Genomic DNA, 19,332 nt, shown 5'->3' with positions numbered 1-19,332 from the left:
ATTTCAAAATAGGCCTATAAAACAAATCTCAGTCAATGATCGCTTTGTCAGCACAATAACATTGTCTCTGTCTATCTCTCACATACACACACACACACACACACACACACACACACACACACACACACACGCACACGCACATGCACACACACCCGCACGCAAAATAACATTTCAACGGTCATTGAGTTTGTGTTGTAATCAGTCTTAAACCACATGCGGTTGATGCACTGGCTGAAAAACATGCTTTATGTTTCGTCACAGCCGCAGAAGCTTTTTAATCCAGCTCCACTCAAACGGCGGAGAGAAAAGCAAAGATCACACAAAATGTGTTTTCTGGCATATTTTAGTGTTTGGACTATTGCCTAACCGTGATCAAAATAGCATTACTGTTCCAGCTCCTCAACCTGCAATGAGGACAGGAGGAAACAGAGGTGACATTTACAGTCATTGTTGCCTGCAGCACAGTATAATATAGTGTAGGAAGCTATTCAGAGCAGCAAGTCACAGTACTTCCTTGAGGCAAAGTATGTATGTGAACCATGACCCTGAACTATATGTGAACCATGACCCTGAACTGAGAACTACATGCATTGCATCTAGTCTTTGTCAAGTTCCTCAGAGTAGACCCTTTTCACAGCAGCCATTTTGACGTGTCCAAGCAGGGTAAACACAGGTGTAACCAATAACATTAATCATGGGTCCATTCCATTAGGTGTTCCAGTGCCAATGTCCTCATTAATGTCATTGGTTACACCTGTGTTTACCCTGCTTTGACACTCAAAACAGCTGCTGTGAAAAGGGTCTGTAGTGGTGAAGCCAGGACATGCCAGCGATGCGATGCCTTCTACAGTAAACAGTGAGGATACCTGCGCGGGCGGGTTCTGGGTGACATCATCTCGTTGCCCAGCACGTGGTAGCGCCTGGCCTCGTGGAGCAGCTGGTAGCACTCTGGAGCATTCTGGATGATCTGGTCTCCCTCCACTGTCTGGACAAAGTAGTTGGGGTGCAGCAGGGGCAGGCGGACGTGGTGCAGCAGTTCCTTGAGCACGGGCTTCCTGTGCTCCACACTGTGGTACACCCATCGCATCACCGACTCAAACACCACCTCCTCCTTCCCGATGGCCAGCTCGTCGCTGCAAATGTACTCTTCCAGCTCGTCCCTGCGCAGGTCGAGGAACTCCTCGTGCTGAGCCACCTCGGAGAAGCTGGCCACGGCGTAGCTGCGGCAGCGGCTGGCTAGCTGCTTGAGGGAGTGGGCGTCGGCGAACCGCTGGATGCCGAGGCAGTTGCAGGGGTCCAGCTGGTCCTCCAGGAACTTTGCGCAGGCGTCGCGCAGCGTGGAGATCTGGAAGAGGCTGGAGGTCTCGAAGAGGAACTGGACATTCTCGGTGGTGATCTTGGCGCGGCCGGTGTAAACGTAACTGAGGAAGGAGTCCATCGCCTCGGCCAGGATGCCGTTGATCTCCACCAGCATCTCGCGGCTCTCGCGGTGATCGTTGCAGAACATGGCTCTGAAGTAGGAGGAGCAGGCGGAGAGCACGGCGCGGTGGCAGGGGAACTCGCGGCCCTGGACGCTGATGACCACGTCGGTGAACAGGCGGCAGTCGCGGAACTCGTTGAACACCTGGAGGATGGCCTCCGAGTGGGAGGCGCCGGAGCAGAAGTCCAAGACTTCCTGGCTGGCTAAACCTTTGGGGTCAACCTCAAACACCTTAGGAGACAACAAAACATATAAAGATGAATTCTGGAACATTTGTGACTTTCATAAGCAGAGGCTAAACATGGAAAACACACAGAAAATGGTTGTAATTTATGAGCACCTTGCGTTTGACGGCCGGGGAGTCTTTGGTTCCAGAGTCTTCCCTCTGCAGCCTTCTGCCCAGAATCAACACCATGGCTGCCACCTTCCAACGTCGACCTTCTCTAAACCTTAGGGCAACCTGGGAATGCACAGCAGATAGTACAGCACTGGTCAACAACTTGGTTTCTGTCAAATATCATTTTTTATAAACCCTTATTTATTCAGGGGGAGTCTCACTGAAAGCAATGCTCTCTTTTTCAGGAGTGCCATGTTCACATTCACACACAAGGTCATACTGTACCCGGAAGCTGACCAGTACAACCACAGTCTGATCTGCTGGCCACTGATCAGCTCCACTTATAAGGGCCTTCAAGGGCACCTCAGTGGTGGTAATGAGAGTGCTGCTTTTTCACCTTCCCCACCCAGATTTACCCTGTCGGCCCGGGGATCGAACAGACGACCGGCACCGAGCTTGCTTCTCTAACCTTCAGCCACCACTGCCCCAAATTTCCTGAGTGTCCAAGTTCAAGTCACATATTATTGTTTGATGTGCACAATGGCATCAACTCCTATATGTTAGGAAAGGATAACCAGGAAAAGGCCATGAATTAAACGGCAACCTAAGTGGATCACTGTTGCTGCACAATGTGAAAACAATCATCAGAGGCAAACGAAGCAGTCGCAGAAGCAGGAGAAAACCAAGACAGTTCAATGAACAATTCCCAAGCCCCTAGGGCAGCGTTAACATGTCTTACGCCACAGCTAAGGACAAAGATTTGAGCTGTACTCAAATCTGCGTAACACTTCACCACCTCTGTGAAACAGTTGTGCCCTGCAGCACCATACAGTGGCTGAGAGGCAGTGGGTGATGATGACAAAGAGAGACTGGAGGGAGAGAGGTTGAGCAACAGTTGGAAGGACACCCAAACATGTCAGTCAGGTTTGTTTTGAAAGAGCGTGGGGGGAAGGGATGCTGTTGATGCTGTTGAACAGACCGACGTCGTCATAATTTGAACAACAAACTTTGAAGTCAAGTCAGAACCATAGATCAGCTTGAATCAAATATGTGCACTGCTTAAGATAAGCCAATAGTAGATGTATCTTCTTTTATAAGAGGAAAACACTAAGACCAAAGGTACTCTATCTACGGTATAGCGAATGCCCCCAGGGGCCCCACAAATTATGTTTTGTTCATATAGCCTATTCACAGAGCCTGTGCATTTGTTTAACACATCTACTTCTGCATAGGTGTTACCTAGCCTTTAGACCTGCTGTAAAGACTTTCATAAAGCTAACCTTTTCATTCAAACTAAAATAAGCTAAATCATCAAGATTCCTTATACATGGCCACTGTCACTCAGTAGAAAGGTCAAGGCAACAGACAGCTCTGGCGTTTGCTCAAGTGAGGTCATTTCATTTAGGGCTATTTTTAACTTGGCTCAGTCAGAAACACATCAGTCGACATATTCATCTTTTCACGTGTTATACTTGCCAGCAGCACTACTGTAACTACATCCTTGAAAATATCTAGGACAGGTTTGACAGAGGTGTCCGAGTCTGTGTCTGACGCATGAAAGATTTCCCTCCTATGGGTTAACCTTGCCATGACGATTGACGAATAATACAACAAATAGAATAAGATAAGCACCGGCATATTGAAAATAATAATAATAATAATACATAATTGTTATTAATATTAGCCTACGCTAGTTTTCCTAAATACACATTGATAAATGTCCTAACGCTATTAATAAAGTAGCTAGAATAATAGCAGACAACCAAGTAACTTTATTGGTGCGTTTCAAAATGATGACAATAGGCTACTACAAATAGACAAAGGATTCTTAATTGCCTCATGCGTGCCACCGTTAGCCCTTGTCAACATACACAAAACATGTAGAGCAGCCGCTGTTAACCTAGACATGATTACTGTTGTTTTCTTTATTCTATTCAAACGGGAAAGCATACAATTATTCAAAACCCAAAACAACATCCAGTATAAAGAAGATAACTTTACCGTATCCAGGCGTTTCCAGGTGAAGCTTCCTCTTCAGTTAGTGGAGAAAAACAAAATGTAGGAACAAAAATAAATAGAATCCCGAAAGTCTATAATATCCTTTTCAATAGGCTCCGTGTACTCAGATAACGTTCGTTATGGCGCACAAAGTAGGCTGTTATATTGCGCAGACATTTTGACTTTGTGTTGATGGTGATGGCAAAGACAAAGAACTCAAAACTGTAAACACACAGAACCCAGATATACTTGTCACGCGGCCTATTAAAAAATAGAAGGGGGGGGGCTCCAGCCGACTCGGCCCAGTCAGCTGGCGTCAGTGGTGCATTATGGGCAATGTAGTTTACTTGAAGGCGAGCATAATTAATTATGCGCACAGAGAAACACCACTTCCCAAACGCCACCAGCTCTACACGTGGCTTTTCTTTGTTTGCAAACAAAGATCAACTGTAGAGGAAAAAGTTGAACTGAGTTAACAGAGAAAACACCGTTTTTACATCGATTTTCTCGTTATCAGCGTGTAAATGAAGAAAGTATTTCATGTTTTGCGCGTGTTTCTGTAACTGTTAAGACAAACAAACACAGAGAAAGCATGAATGGACGTGTTTATTTCCATGTCCCGGAATAGTTTGTGCAGTGGTTCCATAGCTTAGACATAGAAGTGGTAAATCAAATACCAAAAAGATATGTGCTATCAAAGATATGTTTTCCAGCTGTTTATGATACCGGCCGGGACACGTGAAAACAGGATGAAACAACATTGCTACACAACTGTTATTCAGGTGGAGGGAGGAGGAGCTTCGATGGAACAAAGGATGTCACAACTTCCTTATGCTGTTGCGCCACATTTTCAGAGAGCTACCAACTGAGTTCCCTGAAGAAGGGCCCCAGCTTCATCATCACACTCTGTTTTGAACTGTGTGTAGCCTGTTACCAAATATTGGGAGAATTGTTCACTTTACACATGTATCTTATGGAGAGTCATTGCAACACACACACACACACACACACACACACACACACACACACACACACACACACACACACACACACACACACACACACACACACACACACACACACACACACACACAGAGCCATCTAAATCTGTGGTTCGGAAACCTTTTCATGTCAAGCAAGCACCCCTAAATTGGCACACATTAGACCACTTATTTTGTCCTAGGGTGAGGGTCTGATAATTTTAGCTTTTGTGATGACCCTCCTCTCTTGCCTGGCCCTGCCTTGCAGGAGCCTGGTGTTGGGGTCGTTAGGTTGATTGGGTGCACCTGGGCCCGGTGCACTCATCCTATCCTATCCTATAATAAGAATGCAAAGTGTCTGAATGTGTGAGTGAGCAGAAAGAATTGTGTTCGGCCACAGCTATGACATTTACGTGCGATCGCCCTTAATCTGTCAGGAACTGTAAAGAGCACCCCTGTGCGGGGGACCTAACGGAGCCAGATTTTTGCCTGTCTAAATGGGCAACATTTTTGCCTGTCTAAATGGGCCAAAATGGCTAATTAGTGGCCAAAATGACTCAAGACAGGTTCAGCACCATGGAGAGCTCCAGAGTGGAGTAGGCCACAGCAGGTGCTCCAGAGTGGAGGAGCCCACAGGTGGACAGAGTTGTAATCAGCCACTGAAGTGCACTATGAAAACCCTCTGGGGAGAAAGAGGAGAAGCTGCATGCCAACTCTGTGATTCCGCTAGTGGGACCTTAAGACCTTCAGACCATTAGCCTCTCTTCCTCCTCACCGATGCACCTTTTGTTCTGTTCATTTGTCTTAATGTAGCTTGTGTTTAGTTATTTTCCTTTAGTTAAATTGTTTTAACTTTTACTAACCTTGGTATATGACTCCCCTCATTTATTACTTCCTTGAGTTGGAGTCATACACCAAAGTAAACGTTAAAACAATAATTTATTGCCCGGCGCGAACTGGCTCAGATTCCTGCAAATTAGAAATTATGTTCGTTCCAAGATTTACTCCTTTGAAGTGCTCCCAAATGAACATGCATTTTTCGATGTGTTGCTGGGCCCTCCTCACTCCAAGCATCTTATCTCTAGATTTGTGTGTCTGACAACTGCAACACAGCCTCTACCGAGAAGATCAGAGAAGCGTGGCAGGGGGAGCTTGGTATTGATTTACAGTATCTGACATTACATGGGAAAGGAGTCTGTCTGTAGTGCAACTCTGCTCAATCAATAGCAGACACCAGCTGATCCAATTTAAAGTTGCTCACCGTCTTCACTACTCCAAGCATAAATTGCACAAGATCTATCCTTCTGTCTCACCACTGTGTGACAGGTGTCGGGTGTCGGAGGGCACACTATCTCATGCCTTCTGGTTCTGCCCTTTACTAGCGGGGTTCTGGGCCAAAATATTTGATTGGTACTCTAAGGCCTACAAAATAACCCTGCAACTGGAGGCGGAACTCGCAATATTCGGATGCTCGGAGTCCTCTCTGAACTTCCCTACAGCTTTGCAGCAATCTCTGACACTCGGGACAACTGTCGCCAAAAACTTATTTTGAAGGAATGGAAGTCTTCCTCTTCACCTTCTTTTCACGTGTGGCTGATGGACATGATCTTTGTTATACAGATGGAGAGACTCAGGTCCCTGAGAACCAACTCGCTTAGAAGATTCTCAACTATCTGGGACCCGTTCTTGGCCTACTTTGACGAGGTCAAGAATGATAAGTGACTGAGGTTAGAGGTGGCGGATGGCTCGCCCGTCTGGTTTTACATGGACCCCTTGCGTGGGATCCCATGCGCCATAATTTTTCAAGCACAAGCACCTTATGTGACTGGTATGTTGTAATGTTGTATGTTTGTTTTGTTTTTCTTTTCTTTCCTGTGTCTGAGTTTGTTTTTCTTGTTTGTGTATTAAAAATAAAAAAATAATTATAAAAAAAAACAAAAAAAAAACAATCATTGATGAAGCAAAACTAAGGGAAATAACTAAACGCACAACTACATTAAACAAACGAACAGAACAAAAGGTGCATCGTGAGGCGGGAGAGAGACTGAATGGTTTGAAGGTCCTAAGTGCCTATCAACATTTCTCACCATTTTGTGACATTTTCTACACCAACGAGTCGATAAAATAATCGACAGATTAATCGATAATAAAAAAATAACCGTTAGTTGCAGCCCTAGGTGAGATACACAACGGTGCTGTCCTCGCACAGTCCTTTGTTGGATTTCATGCATTCCCAAAGTCACATCACAGGGACGATAGCGGGGGGCCTCTTCAGACGGTAGAATTGGAGCAGGGCCCCTCTCAGTTCTCTGTACCTTAAGCCGAACAGGTAGGGTGCGAGGGCCTTGGGCAGCACCAGCAACAAGTTACACACCACCAGAGACAGCCACAGGTTGACACGCAGGTCCTGCACACCCTGATCATGGCAGTACAGGAGCAGCTCAATGGCCACCAGCAGCATGGGGCAGCAGGACAGGAAGAGGTGAAGGTAGTGGATGAGGAAGGTTCCCTTGGCCCGGGACGAGCGCTGGTCCCTCCAGACGCCCGCCATGCGAGTGCGCCAGTACAGAACCACATACCCGGTGAAGACCAGGAGCAAGATCAGCAGGACGACGGTCACTGTCAGGAGCAAAGTCATCTGTGGAAAACATCAGTCAATACATCAATAAATTAGACGCACATGTGATGTAAGCCTGTGTAATGACAGTGCTACGACAACTTCATGATGCACAGATTGTGATCCAGGCGGTTTCTCAATTTGGGGTCCGAGGACCATCAGGGGTCCTTCACTGGGTTTCAAGGGGGTCCCCAGCAAATTGATGATTTGTTCAACTTCACCATTATTTCATTTACAAGACATTAACACAGAGAATGTACAAGAATGACTATTTTGAACATAGTTTCACAGGTTATCTCTACATACAATACAGATCTTCATGGAATTCTGGACAAAATCATATCTAATAACAATACAATTATTCTCAGATTTTTGTCCAAGACACATCTCATCAAATGGGGGTCCGTGGCCCTAATAATGTGTCCTTAATAATGTGTCCTTGGTGTTAAAAAGGTTGAGAATAAGAGCTAGAACACTTTTGGGAAAGTATGGAAATGGATTAAAACATGTGATTTGTGATCCACCTGCAAGGGTTTGGAGAGGCTGACGGTGAGCACCAGGATCAGAGGTGCAGAGCAGATGTGGAGGGAGCATGGGTCAGTGGTGTGGTACCACAGGAACACACCTGCACATCCAGCTGGGAAGAGCACCGACACAGCCCAGATACCCACAATGGCCCTCCTGGTCCTACAGAGACAGGGAGCGGGACACACTTACAGTGTGAGACAGGGAGAGCGAGAATGAAGAAGGCAGACACTTGAACAGAATGACAAAGATAGCAAAGCCTTGTATTTTATTTGACCATGGTTAACTATCTCCATGCCTCCTTTTTTTGTTGCTACGACCCGTACCTGGACACTGGCCACAGGGCAAAGTACCGCAGTGGGACCAGCACTGCCAGTGAGGTGTCCAGGACTATAGCCTTGGTGCTGAGAATCCCAGAGCTATACAGCACCCCCAGCAGGAAAAGCACAGTAGCGCAGGCCCACTCGGACATCAGCACCCCTGCTGCGTTCACACAGGTACTCAGCATGTACGTGGCCAGAAACAGCAGATCACTGAGCAACACATTGGCCAGGAGAAGGTAACGTGTCTCCTGACGCATCTGGCGCCTATAGGAGGATGGCAGGAACATAAGATGCATTTTAAAATGGCAGACGTTCTTGTATATTTCTGTGTGTGTGTGTGTGTGTGTGTGTGACTTACCTGGTTAGGATCTTGGCCAGGATGACAGGAATGACCAAGGAGACAGCCACGAAGCCTAAGATGGGGCACAGCAGCTGCAGCACCCTACAGTGGTGCAGAGACAGCAGGACGTACCACTCGCTGATGAAGAGCTCAATCTGTCTCTGCAGCGGGTCAGAGGCATTGCCGCCCTCAGTGGACAGACGCATGTGTCTCTCTGCCAGGCCAGAGCTGTTGTACCAGTTACCGATGGCACACAGCAGGGACTTGGCGATCGGGTCACTAATCGGGTCCTTGTCGGTCCCCATCATCACTGCAGCCAGCCTCTCCGCCTCGCCTCCATCCACAATCCTCTCCTGGCTAATGGTACAGAGTGAGAGGAGGTGGTGCTTCGCCGTCTCTTTTAGTGGTGAAAGTGCCAAGGCGATTAGCCTTTTGTTAATGATCTCTGTGGACACCCAGGTTTAGACAAACAAGACTTTGGAGGCAAATGGCGTTAAGTGCTTTGTGGTCATAAAACTGAGTCTGAGCAGTAGCTTTTACATGGCTTTTACATTATGTAATGAGGATATCACACATATTTTTGGTAAATGGAATTTATTCGACATGTCTATTCTGGGTTTACTGACGAATCAACACAAGAATCAACGAGACAAAAGGTTGGACAACAGAGTTCAGCACAGTAGTTCCAGTTGGAGCCATCTTTAAAACAGACAACAAACTGTATAAACAAAGAAAGATTCACAAGCATCTCAAAAAACAAAACATTTTTTTGGCAGTGCTTATGAAAATAGAGTGAATACTTAAGTTGGCAGGGATGTTGACTCCTTCACAGAAACATTTACATTTCACAACAGCCGTGAGTTGAGTGATGTTATGTTAAACTACAAAGCAGGGGGTTGGAGGTGAACCAAACCTCATATGAAGAACATAACATTGGAAGAGTAGTTTCTTTGTTTGCTGGAGGACAATAGACAATACGCATACAACTGAAATAAGCAAATCACAAGAGATTTGATTTGTTTTTTTCAATCATTGGTCATTTTGAAATGCCAATTCTTATTAAATATTATTATTTAAATATTTTCTAATTTGTGTATAAATAAGGTCAGACAGTTCCAATGTGTCTTTAAGCCACTGTGACCTGACTGACCTGACTGAGTGTCCTGTGTCGATGTAGCAGCTGCAGCACACTTTCAGAGATCTCTCTGTACCTCAGCCCATACAGGTAAGGAGCTAATGCCCTGGGCAGCAACATGATAACACACATATTGACTGTGCTGATCCACACCCGGACTTCCAGGCTTATGTCTTGGAACAGGGAGAGCTCCACGGTGAAGACCACGCCCGGGGCGAAGTAAAGCAGCAGCAAGACACCGTGGGCCAGCAAGGTGACCCGCGCCCTGGAGAAGCGGCTCTGCCAGATGCCCTGGGTCTTAGTGACCATGTAGAGCCGTACGTAGCAGAAGGAGATGAGCAAGGCACAGATGACCGCTGCTATGCTGAAGTAGATGTGGACCCACACCGTGTTCTTGGCGTCCATGAAGCCCAGGGAGATGAGCACCAGACACACGGCCATGTTCTCAGGGTCATGGTCCCTCTTCACCTCCATCACGATCACCAGGGAGAGGGGGTACACGGCTGCCAGCACCCACACCCCCGCCAGGATGCGGTGGGTGCGGGCGGGCGGCAGCAGGTCGTGGTAATGGAGCGGCCAGCGGACCGCTGCGTAGGTGTCGGCCACCATGAGGGTGACGGTGAGGATGGCGCAGCAGTAGGTGGTGACGGTGATGGCCATGATCAGCTCACACAGGAGCAGAGGTATCTGAGCGCCCAAGATGTTGCAGAACGCTGTGGCCAGGTTCAGGACGAGGAAGATGACGTCTGCCGCCAGGGTGTTGGCCACCAGCAGGTAACGGGTCTCCTGGCGCAAGGCTCGAGACAGGAAGATGCACGCCAGGAGGACAGGGTTGGCGAGCAAGGTGGCCAGACTGATGACGGTGGTGGGGATGAAGAACAGTTCTAGGTGCCACCTCTGCAGATTCTCAACCCAGTCCTGTGTGAGGTTTGCCATTTTTAAAGTCATTTTGTCTTTGGGGATTGAAACAGATAGAGATGCTCAGAAATATTCTTTCTATTGTGTGTGAAAATGTTGTTTGCCCCGTGATACTGATGCGTGACTTGTGCTTTATTGTTTGTAGCCTACTTCCTCCAGCAGGTTCCTGTGGATGAAAATAGACAGGACTTTATTACCCGAGTGGAGTAGCATCAAAACCTTTTTTGTTTTAGCCTTGCCTTATTTGCCTAAAGACTTTAGGCAAATTATAACAAATGTAAATAGTGAGAGGCTATTTTCTATAACCACAATGTGTGTGCGTTATGTGTATTACTGTATCTCCTGTATGGACTATGGAAAATCTGTCTTGTTGTTCACATATCCATCATCTTGCTATACTGCAGGTTGGGCAAACTTCTACTGTATTTGTCTACATTCTCAAGCTCCCTCGGTTTTGATCAGGATTAGCTAAGTAGGACTTTTTTAAAGCTTGTTGGACAACAATTTCCAGATCATTATTAAAATGAGCAAACTGTAAAAAGACCAAAATTTAAATATTACAGTATACAGTAATGACTCTGACCCTTGAATGTTATGTTGCAAACTGAATCCGTTAAGAAATATGTATAATCAATAATAATTTGAATGTATTTTTAAACATGAAAATGAAACACTTTCTTCAAATTTAAAGTTGCACTTTATCTTTATATACTATCAGAGATGGCACAACAGGGTTTAACATTGTCATTAAATTGATGAATATTTAAGGCAGTAGTAATAATACAAAATTGATTGATTTTATTTTGGATAAAATGACTAAAATCCAAGGGATGACATGAAAAAGTGTAAACACTTATTTCCATCATGGCCACATACATACGGTCTACATATAGCTTCAAACTCTCAAAACACAAACCCGAAAAAAATCGTCTGGTTCTTTTCAAACACTGCACAGACACAGACACACCTATTGACAGATTATTGATTGACCAAAGGTGATGTTTGGCTGAAATCATTTCACCTGAGCAACAGGTAGAGCCTGAATGACTTTTCTTACCTGATGTCCAGAGCAGGCAAACGCACGAGGGTTGCTCATCCATTAGGCTTTATGCTTCTATAATCAATGTCTGCTCTGAACGACTGTAGTCAGTCTTATCTGTCCATGTCCTCTCTCTCTCTGTGTTGACTCATACAGATAATACAGGGATGTAGAAAGCGATGGCCACTCGGCTGTCACATAGTAACGGGGTGGTGCTTCTCACATCTTAGCTGTTCCCCATGATACTTGCTCAATGTCCTCTGAGATTCAAATCACATTGAATTTGTAAGAACTACCGTAAATTCCGGACTATAAGGCGCACCGGTGTATAAGCCGCACCTTCTAAGTTGACTATTTTTTTCTTATATAAGCCGCACCGGACTATAAGCCGCGGGTGTTTTAATGGTATTTTTTTTTTTTTTTTTTTTTTTTGTGTTTTAATGTTTAATTACCATATGTAATGCTCCCATTTATTAACATTTCAACAAAACAACATAACACAACACCACCTGTGTTGTTATTTACAGTGCACACAGTGTCATACAGTGTCATACAGTGTGGTGAAAAGAGGGCAAGAGAGGAAATTAAAACAGAAGTGGATTTATAGTTAGAAAGAGTGCTAAAAAAAGAGAGATTTTTTTTTTTTTTTTTTTTTTTGAAAAAATCCATAGATAAGCCGCACCGTTATATAAGCCGCAGGGGCCAAAAAAGGCCAAAAAACGGGAAAAAAGGTGCGGCTTATAGTCCGGAATTTACGGTAATTTGAAAATCACTTAAAAAACACCATTAAATGGATTAGGCTCACACTTTCCCTCTTAACATAGCATCAAGCAAGCACAGGGGTCACTGTGGTGGTGACCCCTAACGGGAGCAGCCGAGAAGAAGAAGAAGCATCATGGGTAATCCAGCCACTGACACATTGCTTTAACCCAACTTCTGAGGCCACCTAAGGAAAGCCCAAAACCTTTATCAGAGGGAAGAGATGTCGGGACTTATTGTCACAATCTTCACCCCAGACAGAATGCACAAACTGGCGTTATAACTTATCAATACAGTGTGTCTTTATCTATTAGCCTACGAGAATCATTACTAGCGCCACACTCTGCGCGCCGTTCTGAGCATGCGCGGTTGAGCAATTGTGCGCCACGCCGCGCACCCCTCCGCCTTATAGTGAGATGAGCTGTTGACATCATCACACCTCATATCTGGATGAGGCCACTTAGATAATGCAGAAATATGTGTATCTCCAATGAAAATGACCAAGCACATACCGTAATTAAACTTCAAACCTCTCTGTTCACTTAACAAAAAGGAGTCTGGAGTGTAAATTCAGGAGAGACCAATCTGAACTTGGAGATACAGCACCAATGACATGTTTTTCGAACTTGTCTGTTCACAGTATGTCTGACAAAATTATATGAAAAAATTGGTGTGTTTTAGATAAGAATTCTCTATAACCACTCCTAGCAAAACTTTGAGTTCAACAACTAGTTGACAGTTTTATTTGCCAGTGTTACAACTTTAAACAGCATTTAACAGAACATGTAATCTCCTCTTAAGATCCCCCCCAATTCCCCCACGCCCTCATTTCCTCACCCTCATCTCTTCTTCCTCTTCATGTATCCACTCCTCCCTCCAGTCTCTTCATCTTCCCCATCATCCTCATCATCACTATCAGCTTCGGTGCCCCTCTGCTGCTGCTGCTCCTCTTCCTGCCATTCTCTCGCCATCAGCTTCTGAAAGACGTCATACTCGTCTGCTGCTGCCTGGGCAACGTCTGTGAGGAAGGTTTCCTGGTCAACGTGCAGGATGCTGCTGAGTTTGGGGTTGATGATTTCTGTCTGTCCTTTCTTGTCTGGGGTCTGGTACTGGCCCCTGCGCTCCAGGAAGCAGTGCCTGCAGCGCACCTCGTCCAGAGAGAACCGGAACAGCCTGGACTTCACCATCTCCGCTTGTTTGACACCCATGCGGAAGTAGACGTACTGTGGAAAGATGGGGGAACATATGCTGTTACAAATGGACAAAAATGGCAACGATCACTTTTTAGAATGTCAAAAACACATTTAAAGAGCATAACTAATAATCAGTTACAGTACTATGGAGGCTTTGCAGTTGGCATTACAAATCTCCTAACAACCATGCCATGCGACATCAAGGATGTCCCAGTGCAAATAACGGAAAAATATTTAACTATTTTAACTATCTGGCTAGAAAAAAAATACCTGAAAAAGATTGTTAGGAGTTATATTGTGTTACAACTAACATACTGAATCAATGGTACTATGAGTGAATGGAGCACTATGAGTCAGAGTCAGCTCCGTTAACCTGAATAAACAAACAGCTGGTTTTAGGCATTGTTAGCCAAAGTTCACCAGGAAGCAACTACTGTTAATGTTACGAAGCAACTACTAATGCCAGCTTCCACTAAATGCATTATTAACTAGCGTGCAAATTAGATGTGGTTATAGCAACACAGTGATAGCAAATAACCAGTTCCCACTTCCTAGGCAAAAATAGCACAGAAATAAAATCTATCTATTCAACCCTGTTGCGACAGCCAAGTACATAGAAACACAATCAGCTAGGTACTGTTGAGATGAACAGTAATTATGATTGAGCTCACGAAGGGTCCTTGTGGTTGCCATGTTGTTGTTTTTTCAACCATATTGTCCAGCTCTAAATATGTGGTGTGTCACTTGCATTTTGTTTTACTCAATAATTTTCCATTGACACACAGCCTTAAAAGGAGCTTACCTTATAGTCAACTTCTGAGAATAAGAAGGATTTGTAGCTCTGAGGAGGAGTTTGATCTTTGTTCTCGTTTTCGCGAGAAACATTAAAGTGATAATATTTGTATTAATCGTTTAACTAGGGTTCGTGAGTTTGACAGAGATAGCCTCTTAGTCCCGAAGCCCCCCTCGCGTAATATTCAGTCTCTCATGTTGCCATTCACATTTTCTCGCATTTCTCATTCAGTTAAAAGCATTGTAAAAAAACATTGGCACATTTTGTCCAGTGATCCAGTTGGCGGCCGCGAGTTCGCTAATCCCCCTATATTTGCGAACAAGCGTCCTAACAACTTGAGGGATAAACTTGTCAAGACAAACCTTTATGTTAAGCCTACACATTTTTTACGTTCTCTCCCGTCTGGGAATTTTCCTTGCTCCAACTGTATCGATTGCAATGCCAATATTAAAGGTGTGCATTTTTCCCATCATCATACAGGCAGAAAGTTGAATGTCAGGGGTAGAATCACTTGTAGAACCACACATGTGATTTATCTGTTGAAATGTCCCTGTGGCTTGTGTTATGTAGGCAAAACTAAAAGAGGACTGAGAACTCGCATATCTGAACAACACAAAAGCAGTATCAGAACTCATGACGAGAGGTCCCCTGTGGCCAAACATTTAAATTGTGTTGGTCACAATGTGTCCAGTTTATGCTTTATTATGGGGATAGAGTCCGTGGGTCCTCTGTTGAGGGGTGGCGATAGAGAAGAGAAACTTCTCCAAAGAGAAGCGTTCTGGATCTATTACGGTACTTACAAAACGAACATCCTAGAGGCTTAAATGAGGAATGACTTTTGTCTTGTTTTTTATGAATTAACTTTCTCTATGGCCTTGCTATCTTATTCTGGCTTGTCTCTCAAATCCTCTCTAGTTCCTCAGATTGGTCACTTCCGACTATTTATGATTAATTTTGGTTTATATAGGCTATGTGGTTTATTCGCCTCTTGTGAAAGGTGGTTGCCCATAATAATAATAATAATAATGATTGGATTTATATAGCGCTTTTCTAGACACCCAAAGCGCTTCACAGGAATCATTATTCATTCACACCATTCGTACCAGTGGTGGTAAGCTACGGGTGATGTAGCCACAGCTGCCCTGGGGAAGACTGACGGAAGCGTGGCAGCCATTTCGCGCCTACGGCCCCTCCGACCACCACCAACATTCATAGACATTCATACCCATTCATACGAGGCAAATATGTGCATTCCCCTCGGGTCTGGATAACTGTGCCATGTGATCTTACGATGTGTATGGGTCTTTTGTAGGACATGGGTTACTTTGATGAGTGAACAGCGAGCACACTCCAAAAAATATATAAATAATTTCGGTGCAAGGCACATACAATTATCAAGTCAAAGCAGAAAAGGCCAGCACACAAAAAAGTCCTTTCAAAGGTTTAATACCTGTAGTCTGGGTAGGACAGCAGCACAGCAACAAACAGTTTCGGCACACAGGCCTTCCTCAGTGTTTTTGATGAGTACCTTTTACCTTTATTACAATTTTTTGTATTCTGATTTTATAAAGGTTTTTTCTATTATGGGTTCTATCCAAGTATCCTTCCTATGGGGATTTGTTGTCTATGGGAGGTCTACCCTTGCGTCTGTGTAGTCTACCTTTGTATAGTGCCCTCATGTGGAGATATGGGCAATTTGGGATCTCAGTACCATACCCGCTTAAAATATATAATTATTTCTATTTCATATGTAGAATTTATTTATGTTGGCTGCTTCTCCTGGCCTTTTTGTGTTACTGGTTCTCATATGTGCCATCTCCATATTATGGTATTTAATTTTTTGTATTTCTATGTATTCTGATTGCTTAATTATTGATCTGTGCCAGCTGGATGCATTCCCTGTTTTTTGCCTTCTTATATATGGGGTCATACCCATTCTCTCATTTAACACTGAGGAAAGCCACAGGCTGAAACGTGTCTGTTGTACTGCTGCTGTGCGGATTCAAACCCATTCAAACCCCAATTCTTGGACTTGAATAAACCCAGCACGCACCTTTCCCTTGCAGCATTGCGCTCTGCCCCTCCGCCAAAGCCCAAACACGCTGTGTGTAGTTTCAGCTTGAGTTGGTAACGGGGAGCCATGCTTTAATGGGCATAGGCTATTCAATGTTTGGGGTCTATGTTAGCAGTTAGTAAAGCATAAAGACATTGGAACTGTATAGCTAATATGCATACTTCAATATTTGTTTATCGCAAGTAATATCGTCATCACAATATTGAACAATGTTATCGCACATCGAAGAATTTTCTCCTATCGTACAGGCCTAGGACCAATTTATTTATTTTTATTTATTTATTTATTTCAGGGACAGTGCAACATTAATGAACATTTTCATGTAAATGTGCCGGATTATAGCCTTAGCTAATTTCCATCCGCAGTCCCTCGACAGGTGAGGTACAGAAAGTTTAAAAGAAGAAATAAGAAAATTAGTGCATACGTCATTTGTTTCTCATTGGGTCTATATTCTGACCTGGAACTTGTACTCCAGCTGACCCAGGTCTTCCTGCACGAGGGCTGGAGAATCTCTGAGGATGTCTGTGACCTGCTGGACGGTGAACAGGCACTTCTCTCTGAGCAACAGCACCACACTTCTGATTCTCTTCACAGGCACGTTCAGGATCGGGGGGTAATACGCCACCACTCTCTGAAGACCACCTGCAGGGGGGGGGAGACACAGGGGGAAATAATGTTGGGATATTATTCATGCAGAGCAGCACACATTAGATATCCAGTGATTCTGATTATGAACTGCACTTGCCTACCCCAATGGTTCAAATAAAATGTGCTGCACAAAGACCAGGGTCTCTCACCTTCAGCTAAACCTAGCTTCCGCAGGTTGGCTATGCGCTGATGAAGCTGCGAGTCCTTGACGTGGTAAAGTTCAGGACATTTCTCCAGCACTTTCAGGACGCTAGAGGGGTTGAGGCTCAGGGCGAAAAGAGCGGTGAGAGTTGAGAGGGCATGTTTTGCAGCACTCCCTCCTCTGGCTTTGGACACTGCCTCGTACACCTGCTCTGCCTGGGTGTCGGTGAAGCCCATATTGAGTAAAGAGTGTAGGGACAGCTGCTTAGGAAAAGAAGCTAGCTCATGGTTGTGTTGCAGTGACTGTAGGTTACTCTGGCTGGTGGAGGAAGAGAGGAATCTGCAGCCCATGGAGAGCGATTGCAGGTGCGATAGTACAGGACATCTCCCAGGTTGAATTGGACTGAATACAGGGGAAGTGGCTTTTCTCAGAGTCCATTGAAGAACCTGTGGAATAGACACAAGATAGCCAAACACACGTTATATCCCCATTTCCCCTAATGAAGGAGAGCCAACGTTATGCTGAAAAGCTACAACACAACAGGACAAAGATAACTGCTATGGATGGACATAACGTTAGCTAGTGTAGTTACAGAGGAGGGGAAAGGAGTATGGCGATAACGTTAGCTGAAGTTAGCAAACATCAATGTCAACGTTATCAATGGGGTTTACTGGTTGGCTAACTTCTATCGCAAACATTTCTACGAAATCTCAGAAATATGAAGTCGATAAATAATGTTTTCAGTCTAGCAACCAACTGGCTAAAACATAAGGTGAAATTGTCTTCAATTGTCTTGTCTTTCATAATTCACCTGACGTCCTGCTACTCGGGCACTCATGTTTGCTTGTCCGTCGTGAAAATACTTCCCTCTTCCAGCGGTGACTGTTAGAAATGGGTTCCGGTGTCATGCCGAGTTTTGCACCCCCGCCGAGAATTGCATCCCCACCTTCCGGGAGCATATATTGTAATGATTTATACGGAAACTTAACTGTTTAAAAATGATATAATTGTCGGTAGATGTGATCTCCAAGCCAGGGGGTCTGTCCTGGCTCACGGAGACCGACTTTGATGCATTAGATCCGCGTGGAGGTGACTTCCATGCTTGGGGCTCTCTTCTGGCTCATGGAAGCCGACTTTGGTGGTTAAAATCCGGGTACAGATGACCTCGAGACCTGGGGATCTCTCCTGGCTTTATGGAGGGGGGTGCACATCTCGGCAGTTTGTACCTGCCGAGATTTGCATCCCCCTCCATAAAGACGTCATACCATATATGAAATCAGCGCTGCTCTCTAGAACGCTCAGAACCAATCACTCTGCAGCGTATTGATAGCGTCATTTGTGACGTCATAATCCCTTCAATGAGGCCAATATAAGTGCGGGAGGTGGGGTACTCAATCAGAAGTCTACCAGACACTTTACAGACATCATTGACATCATGGCCTACTTTACAAACCGGTTCACACAGATGACAGAGGAGCAGAAAGCTTTTGAGATACAACAAACCGCCAGTAAGCTCCATGCTGTCAGGGAGGAAAATGCGTCATTGAACAACCTCTATCAAGAACTGCTCGCACGGCAGCAGGTCAGCCAGAAACTGCTGGCGAGTGAAAGGAAGAGAGTTGCCGTGTTGGAGAAGGAGAGGGCTGACCTCCAGCATGACAACGACCTCTGGAAGGAAATCCTCCAGAATCAGGAAGCCCGTGTGCTGGAGCAGAATGCATGGAAGCAGAAGATACAGGCCGTCACAGACGAAGCGAACCAACAGATGCACCACGACAGAGATGAACAGACGTTGGTCCCAAAGAAGCCTACCCTACTGAAGAGGGTGGTACGAGGCCTCAACTCCTTGAAGCGAAGAACGGTGCGCTCCATCAACGCATTTTGAGATACAACAAACCGCCAGTAAGCTCCATGCTGTCAGGGAGGAAAATGCGTCATTGAACAACCTCTATCAAGAACTGCTCACACGGCAGCAGGTCAGCCAGAAACTGCTGGCGAGTGAAAGGAAGAGTTGCTGTGTTGGAGAAGGAG

At 45.0% G+C, this 19,332-nt stretch overlaps 3 protein-coding genes across 4 annotated transcripts in view; all 3 read right to left on the bottom strand.

The window, feature by feature from the left end:
* klhl24a (kelch-like family member 24a) overlaps nt 1-3,998 on the bottom strand; it is a 28,353-nt gene extending 24,355 nt beyond the window's left edge. The window contains exons 1-3 of the mRNA XM_083659451.1: nt 3,819-3,998; nt 1,821-1,940; nt 867-1,711 (exon numbers count right to left, since the gene is read on the bottom strand). Coding sequence (XP_083515577.1) covers nt 867-1,711; nt 1,821-1,895 — 920 coding nt within the window. The 5' untranslated portion in view covers nt 1,896-1,940; nt 3,819-3,998. The remainder of the gene's footprint in view (nt 1-866; nt 1,712-1,820; nt 1,941-3,818) is intronic.
* A 3,036-nt stretch (nt 3,999-7,034) lies between these two features.
* LOC310796835 (putative G-protein coupled receptor 148) lies at nt 7,035-8,905 on the bottom strand (the record flags this gene model as incomplete). The annotated part of the gene is made up of 4 exons (XM_083659065.1): nt 7,035-7,433; nt 7,937-8,099; nt 8,264-8,524; nt 8,619-8,905. The coding sequence occupies 4 exons, from the start codon at nt 8,903-8,905 to the stop codon at nt 7,035-7,037; spliced, it is 1,110 nt and encodes a 369-aa protein (XP_083515191.1).
* A 373-nt stretch (nt 8,906-9,278) lies between these two features.
* On the bottom strand, nt 9,279-18,131 carry mterf4 (mitochondrial transcription termination factor 4). Of its 2 annotated transcripts, XM_083659235.1 has the most exons (5): nt 18,113-18,131; nt 17,309-17,747; nt 16,969-17,153; nt 13,289-13,674; nt 10,560-10,819 (listed from the first exon to the last, which is right to left on the bottom strand). In XM_083659235.1, the coding sequence occupies exons 2-4, from the start codon at nt 17,649-17,651 to the stop codon at nt 13,291-13,293; spliced, it is 912 nt and encodes a 303-aa protein (XP_083515361.1). In that variant the 5' UTR covers nt 17,652-17,747; nt 18,113-18,131; the 3' UTR covers nt 10,560-10,819; nt 13,289-13,290. The 2 variants fall into 2 exon arrangements, with proteins under 2 accessions (XP_083515360.1, XP_083515361.1); XM_083659234.1 differs by lacking the exons at nt 13,289-13,674; nt 16,969-17,153; nt 17,309-17,747; nt 18,113-18,131 and adding an exon at nt 11,711-11,963 and having other exon boundaries at nt 9,279-10,819.
* Nucleotides 18,132-19,332: the final 1,201 nt, after the last annotated feature.

Source organism: Poromitra crassiceps, assembly GCF_964638095.1.
Source record: "Poromitra crassiceps genome assembly, chromosome: 23".
In the NCBI taxonomy this organism is placed as follows: Eukaryota; Metazoa; Chordata; class Actinopteri; order Beryciformes; family Melamphaidae; genus Poromitra; species Poromitra crassiceps.
Note: the sequence above shows the minus strand (reverse complement) of the source record. Positions and strands in the feature narration are given on the sequence as shown.

Coding starts and splice junctions, on each gene's coding strand:
- mterf4 (XM_083659234.1), bottom strand. CDS start 10,683: ATGACTTTAAAAATGGCAAACCTCACACAGGACTGGGTTGAGAATCTG.